At 37.4% G+C, this 8,154-nt stretch overlaps 1 protein-coding gene across 1 annotated transcript; it reads right to left on the bottom strand.

Moving 5' to 3' along the window:
* Window positions 1-4,388: 4,388 nt before the first annotated feature.
* Window positions 4,389-6,918, bottom strand: LOC145072254 (WRKY transcription factor WRKY24-like). Its single transcript, XM_079018650.1, has 5 exons — window positions 6,576-6,918; window positions 6,174-6,326; window positions 5,472-6,097; window positions 5,232-5,393; window positions 4,389-5,137 (listed from the first exon to the last, which is right to left on the bottom strand). Exons 1-5 carry the CDS (start codon window positions 6,795-6,797, stop codon window positions 4,687-4,689), a joined length of 1,614 nt encoding a protein of 537 aa, XP_078874776.1. The 5' UTR covers window positions 6,798-6,918; the 3' UTR covers window positions 4,389-4,686.
* Between the last annotated feature and the right edge of the window lie 1,236 nt (window positions 6,919-8,154).

Genomic DNA, 8,154 nt, shown 5'->3' with positions numbered 1-8,154 from the left:
AGTAATTGATACCGTTTTATTCGAATATGTCGTTACTATCGTTTCGGTAATGATTAAGAAGATGATTGTCATTTCAACCCTAGTGGTCATATCATATTGAGTCCGACTAGGATGAGTATGTTAAGAGAACCAAGATCGATGTAGCATCCGACTTAAGCCACACGATTGAAATAAAATCAAAGCGATCATATGAAGTAGCACGATCATTGTAAGAGCTTGTAGCTAGAAGTGCTACATGTTAGAATGTGATTATATCACATTAGAGCATGAAGGAAGTTGCCTTCAGGTCTGGAATTTGATTCTAAAAGACCTGAGTCTAAGCGTCGCATCATACGATGAGAGGTCATTAGAACATGACCCATCGGTCTATTGTGATAATCAAAGGAAGAAACTTACCTCAAGATTGTTAAATAAGGAGTCTCCAACAAAGATCGAGATTATGACATGAAGATCATGATTGGAAGTCTAACATGAGATAGAGAGCGGGTCCAAGATCGGGCACCGCCTGCAGTTAGGAAGTCTTAGAGTTAGATACTTGTTCGAAGAAACATGAAAGTTACGGTTATTACTTAGGATGAAGAGATAACGTATGGAGACATCATGTGATCCATGTTTCGTTGATGATTCCAGAATGTAATCATCCTAAGGGGAGATAATTGTAACGCCCATAGATATGGGCTAGTCAATTTAGAGATAATAGGGGTCGAAAACGACTTTTCGACAAAAGATTATTTAGAATAAATAATCTTGACCAAGTTTTATAATATGTCTCAAGGGTTCCGTACATATAAAGAACGCTGAAATCCGAGTTATATCAAAGAAATTATGGCATTTTAAGTATATAGAAAGGACCGTGAAAATGACATTTTATGTCTCAGGGGTTCCGTACATAAACAAAAATTGGTCTTTTCTGGCCGTGAAAATGAGGATGTCACAATTACCAGCAACAGTTATGTCGCATCTCACCGACGGATCACACTCCTCTCTGTGAAGGAGTACCAAGCCAACTCAAGTTGCATAAGCAATGCTTGGCTCATCGCACAACCCACGTCTCTCGTGGGCGAGGTTTGGTCATTCTCTCTATTATTTAATATATTGGTTCTTTATCTAGTCCGGTCCGATTGTCAGCAACCCAATCGCATCAGACTAGGGGGACTTGACGACGCACAGTTTATATGACTAAGTCCAGTCCTATGTCATTGGCCGCGTACCAATAACACCAGACTGGGGGGGACTTGATGATATATGGTCCATTAGCATGGCCCAGACCGCTCTAGCGCGCCAGCCTGACCTGGCGCACTCCTGCCAACCTTGTCGGGGACTCCCTTGCCAGCCTCGCTGGGGACTCGCCTGTTAGTTTATATGACTAGTCCGGTCTGATGTCATTGGCCGTGTACCAATAACACCAGACTGGGGGGACTTGATGATATATGGTCCATTAGCATGGCCTAGACCACTCTAGAGCGCTAGCCTGGCCTGGCGCGCTCCTGCCAGCCTTGCCTGGTGCTCCCTTGCCAGCCATGCTGGGGACTCTCCTGTTGGCCCGGCCCGACGCTCCTTTGCCTAGCACTCCCCCCGCCAGCCTTTCCTGGTGCGCGCCCGCCACCCCCGCCCGGCGTCTCTGGGCGGCCTTGCCCAGCTCCTTGCTAGTTGGGCCTGATTTGGGTTGGCCCAAGGCCTGACCTAATTCCCCTTGAACTAATTGTACCCTATATAATGAACAGTACCTCCTCCATGGAGGAGAGAGCTTCCCCATGGCTCTGCCGCCACTATACTCCGGCCGGGTAGCTCAGCCGCCACCCGCCGCCGTCAGCCACCACACACCACTAGCACCAAGATGGTTCTCTCCAGCTATGGAGGACCATCTCTGATCTTCTAGTGGATCTAACTTGACCGTCGGAGTCCGCTCCCGGGGCACAATCCGTGGGACGGCTCTAACGCGTCTCTCTGATTGTGATGTCCAGATCTCCGCCGTAGCAGAGGACCGGAAGACTCATCGGAGGTCGATGTCGCATCACCCCCCAGTCCGATGTTATTGGTACGCGGCTAATGGCATCGGACTGGACTAAGTCATATAAACCGATAGGAGAGTCCCCAGCGAGGCTGGCAAGGGAGTCCCCGACAAGGTTGGTAAGGGAGCGTCAGGCGAGGCTGGCGCGCCAGAGCTGTCTAGGCCATGCTAATGGACCATACATCATCAAGTCCCCCCAGTCTGATGTTATTGGTACGCGGCCAATGACATCAGACTGGACTAAGTCATATAAACCAACAGGAGAGTCCCCAGCGAGGCTGGCAAGGGAGTCCCCGACAAGGTTGGTAAGGGAGTGCCAGGCAAGGCTGGCACGCCAGAGCTGTCTAGGACATGCTAATGGACCACACATCATCAAGTCCCCCCAGTCTGATGTTATTGGTACATGGCCAATGACATGGGACTGGACTTAGTCATATAAACTGTGCGTCGTCAAGTCCCCCTAGTCTGATGCTATTGGGTTGCTGACAATCAGATCAGACTAGATAAAGCACCAATACATTAAATAATAGAGAGAACGACCGAACCTCTGCCCTAATGTGCATGACTTTCCATATTCCTTAGGCTCCATGGGTTTTAAGCTCCATGGAGTATCCATGGGTCACCATATGGGTTTAGCCCAACATAAAGAACTATGGATCATAAGCCCACTTTATAAGAATAAATGATTTACACAATCAATCCCCATATATTTAATTAGTCTCTTTTGATCACAAAATTAATTCCAAATTAATTCTTGATCAATACTAATTAAATAATATGATTTCATATTAATATATTAGAACTTATAATATATTAATATATCATAAATATCTTTTTCTCAAAAGTCTATACTTACAAAATGTTCTGGTGCCATGCAACCCAAATGGACCATTCTATTCTCGGGTCAAGTACATATCGATTATAGTTATGGGCTTAGACACTAAATTCAACAGTTTCACCATCATCCAAATAATCTGGAAAACTTCAACCAACATGTCGTGTTGCCTTGCAAACACGTCGTGGTTGCCTGAGTTCCAACAACTTAATACATTAAGTTGTTTTGTTCGACTCTAGGAGCTTCAAAGCTCATATCTAGACCAAAATAAGATTTAGAAGGGTAAAGTTTCCAATTTTATCTATTGAGACTACCAAAAGGTCCAAAACCCAAACCATAAAGCTTGATAATGAAATGGCTTAACCAATAAGCATTTAATCCTCAAATTCCGAAATTCATCATTTCCAAAAGTGATTCTTAACACCCAAACCATCTCAAAGGTTGGTGCTATTTAGAAATACATGCAAGTTGAAAAAAGAAAATAAAATGGTATTTGAATAATTATAAAAATAAAAAATAAAATAAAATGATATAACTGTCTTTTCAAGTTTTTTTGGATCAAAATCACAAAATTATTTTGATTTTGAATCTTTCAAGTTGAAATTTTTTTATATTCTATTAGCAATTTTTGCAAACCGCATGACCAAATTTGTAATTTTGATTTAATTTTATATAATTAGGTCGGATGCTTATTTAAGCTTAACAAAACAACAAATGGAAAGGAAGGTTCTTCGCAAGTGGCAGGTTGACTTTAACCAACGTGTTTGCCAAGTTAATCTAGACTCGCAAGTCGTCGTCGACATCATCGATTCGCCATTTCGCCATAAATCTTTGACCCATTCAAACCCCATTAGACATTTACACTTTTTGTTACCTTTTTTTTTTAAATAGAAAAACAGAACGAATAATAAAATAAATACATAAAGACTAACATGTCCTATAAACATATACAAAACACTGATTGTTATTAAAAATATATATTATAAGCCGACATAAAACAATTGGACATTTAGAGTTATATTTAAAAAAACAAATTATTAAATTTAACTTATAAGTTAAGCAAACCCACATGGACAAAAAAACGTTAACCAAAGTTGTATTTAAATATAATAATTACTTTAAATTAGATTTTGTATTTAAAACTTAAATCAAATATCGTAGTTGGTTTGAAACCAACCAAAGTTCATACTCCATTATCTAAATGTGAATGAACCATAAATGTAACATGATTATGTCATCAGTGACGGGTGCCTCTTTAAAATAACGTGAGAATCACCGACCCCCACAGTTATGATTTTTGTCGCTTTCTACCCTGCTTTTTCCTTTCTTTTCAGCCACCAGCCCAAAGTTTTTCTTGCACGCTCCATTTTATTTTATTTTATTTCATATAATTTTCCTCTAAAAAAATAAAAGTTTATCGCTTCTTCATTTGTCTTAAACATAAATCAGAAGGTTCAAGTTTCATATGATTTGTCTTTTTAAATTTATTATTATCCAAATAAAGAAAATACTCGCGTACAAATATCAATATTGTTGAGTCTCTTCTTAACTTCATAAAGCTTAAACTTTTTAGATATTCAAAATATATGAAAAATTGTAAATACAATATACCCCCGATCCTATGTTGTACATGAGACTTTACATTGGAGAGGCCTCAAAATAACGAGGGTAAAAAGGTAAGTAATGCACCTATAGGATTTCTTTTACCAAAAATATACACACAACAAACAAAATGGCAATAAAACAACAAAAGAATCTTTCTTTCTTGTGTATGTAATCTATCTCTAAGTCTTTGAAGTATAAGATACGTGTCATTATTTAAGCCCTTCTGAAAACGTCGTTAGCATAATAAGGACTCGAAAAACATATCATCTCGAGGTTCCTCTTTGGCTTCTGAAAATGCTCTTTCGGAATCACGTTTTTGATCAATGTAGTTGGACTTCAAAGCATTCTCAAATCTCGAGAACTTGAAACTTTCATTATTCTGCAACATCTCTGATGTAAACATCGTTTGATTATCTGCTGATGAAAGGAAACTGAATCCACGGTGGGCTGAATCCGAAATAGAGTTATTGGATTGGTAATGGGAGAGTGCAACAGGCTTAATTGCAGTAGTGGGAATGTTGTTGCCGAGTGTGCCAGATGGCAACCGATGACCAGACCCTCGAGCCATTGGGACATCGTGGTTGTGCTTTCCCTCGTAGGTTGTTATCACTGACCTCAAGTCTTGGGATGCTCTTTCAACGTGTTTTCTAACAGAACAACCGGAACTCGTACATTTATAGTAACTCCTATAGATTTTAAAGAAAAATATAAAAATTTAGAAACCACAATGATCTCATCTCATTATAATCAAGGATAACATGATGATCATTAGTTTCTTACCTAGGATTAGGGTTTCCTTTGACTACTTTTTGGCCGTATTTTCTCCATCTATACCCATCATCAAGAATATCAATATCGCTTGTTGTTTGAACCACAACCCTCGGTTCTCTTACAGTTCTAGTTCCTCCGATCGTTGATATCCCTTCGTTTTCCGACGCCCTCCTGTGAATCAAATTAGCAAATACTATTCAAAATACACGTACAAATATACTTTTTTTGTAATAAAAAGGAGAAATTTACCATCTTTTGGCATCAGGCTCGTCTTCATCGAACTCGTCCCCACCTGACCTACTCCTCTGACAGCTACTCCGATCAAGGTCATCAGAAATTGAAGAATTCTCCGGCGTGGCTACGGAATCGAACTGCCCAGATCCGTGAGAACCATAAGATTGATCAGGGTAATCAAGTAGTTCATGGTTACTAGATACTTGAGTCATCTGTAAATGATTTGAAGCTGATGACGATGACGATGATCTTCGAGTAGATTGAGGTTTTGGATGATTATGGTTACCCTTATAAACTATCTCTGTAATCTGTCCATCTAAATTCGTTTCCAGTTTCTTCTTCATCGAACAGTTTGGATACGTGCACTTGTAATAGCTTCTAGGATTTTCACTTCCTTTCACCTGCTTTTGCCCGTATTTTCTCCAATTATACCCATCATCTGATTTTTTCTGCGATGGTTGATTGTTCAAATTGTTGTTGCTGGCTGCATAACCAGATTGAAAACTTTGCGTCTGCGAATTTGAATCGGTTTGAATCGTGGAAATTTCAGGGGAGAAACTCTGGAACTGAGATGCGTGTTCTGATTGCACAAAAGCTTTTTCATCTTGTTCCCTGGATTTCTGATGATTCCATAGTTGCTCCTGAAACCAGAAATCAAATTATTGTCCGTTTCTTGTTTATCCAAAACATAAGAAACCCAGAATGATTAAAACTTACAGTTAGATGATTTGATTGTTGTTGAAAAGAGAAATCTGTGAAGCTTTTTTGCTCTTTTTTTATGCTCTGTTCGTGGTTCTGGTTGTTGCTGCTGAGATTCTTCCAATTGAAAGCTTGAAATGGGAAGGAACCGGTGGTCGGAGATGGTAGAATCTGCAATAAATGTTTAAAAAGGTGTAATTAAACATATGTTTCAGTCAACAAAACAACAAACATCTGGCGCGCTAAAATTCATGTTTAGTCCAAAATAGGGGAAAAAAACTTTATCATATCAGTTCCAAATTTTAACAAATTCCCATGTATTTTCATCGAAAAACTGTTTCATTGCCACAAAACAAGAAACAAAAGGTGGAATCAAGTTATCGAACGGCCACCAACGGGTGAAAAGAAACAGAGACTTACGTGGGAAGACGAGAGAAGAACAGGGGAGTCCAAAAGATCAGCCGGGCTTAAACCAGCGGGAATAGCGAAGTAGGAAGAAGGTGATACCGCCGGAGGGGAGATGGGTAGTGAAGGTGGAGGGATTGACTTGAATTTTGGTACGCCGGAGCCCACTCTTTCTGCGATTCGAGCTGCGAGTCCGCCGGTCCGGGGAGCAGGAGCTTGGTCGGAAAAGGAAGACATGAAAGAATTAGAGAGGAGAAAGGAGGTTGGTGGCGAGTTTAATGGTGCTCGTGGTAGCTGGAGGAGGTCATTATAGACGATTTTCAGAGACGGGATTGGGGGAGGGGTTAAAGAGGAAGAATGGAATTTGCACACGTATGGTTTATATAACTAGATTTTTTTTTACTAATATCGCTTCTTCTTTTTTAATAAAAAAAACTTAAAATAAAAAAATCTAATTTTATCTTCACAGTAAAAAAAAAAAAAAAAAATGAACTATTTATTTGTTTTTTATAGAACCTTTATAAAAATTGTCTACAGTATTGAAAATCTATAAATATCCACAAAATAATTGAAAAAACTTAATAGAAAAACTTATTAATTAACATACTATTGAAAAACCATAAATTAAAAATAAAACTCATCCAATATTTTTGCATTTTATTGATTATTTTAAGAATAAAAAAAAACTCTTAAAAAAATCCTATTATAAATACTCAAACTCCTTTACTTTTGTATTTTTATATAATTTACAATAAATATGTAACCTCTAAATCTTTTTAAGCTTAAATAGCTGAAAAGTTAATAATAAAATGCTGATTTTTAAATATAAATTTAAATTTAAATATTATCTGCATTTTCATTTTTATTTATATATAGTTTACACATACACTTAACTTTTTAAATCATAATGTACATAAATACTATAATTTCTATTAAATTTTTGATTGATACTTAAAGGAGTTGGATTAAAAATAGAGGATATATAGTTCTCTCAATCGGTGTTTAGTTGGATTAAAAATAAAAGAAATTTTGAGAATTATAATTGGGTAAATTGGTGTTGTTATCCTCTAAACATTTTATAATTTGTTTGTCTTCTTTTTTTTTTTTTTCCCTACATTGTCCTTTGATAGACAGTGATTTTAATAATATTTCTGCCGGTTAAAAAAAATATACTTAAAAAGTTAATAAGATTGCGGAATTTGCTGGAGCCTGTATACGTACATAAGTCGAGATTTTTCTTTCACTTGTCCCTACCATGCAAAACATGTTCCAAGGCCAATCAAGCATTGCACAGTGCACAATAAGCATTTCTTTTCCCATTAAAACGAAATTTCTTTAAAAAATGTGTTTTGTCCTTAAATAAGATTTTAAACAAAAAATTGTTTGTTATTTGTTAACAATTATTTTAATATTATTAATTAAATTTGACGGTTTTTGGTTTTGACCCATGAGTTTTTTATGTCTTCTAAAAGTATTGTTTAAGGTTTCATTATTAGTCAAAAGAACTGTGAAAATTTTATTATATTCAATATTAGTTGTGAGACTCATGTATTATATGAGTTAACTTAAAAAAAAATATATAAAAGTATAAATA

Source organism: Lactuca serriola, chromosome 9, assembly GCF_051521515.1.
Source record: "Lactuca serriola cultivar US96UC23 chromosome 9, Lser_US96UC23_V15, whole genome shotgun sequence".
Classification (NCBI taxonomy): Eukaryota; Viridiplantae; Streptophyta; class Magnoliopsida; order Asterales; family Asteraceae; genus Lactuca; species Lactuca serriola.
This window is presented reverse-complemented; position numbering and strand designations above follow the sequence as displayed.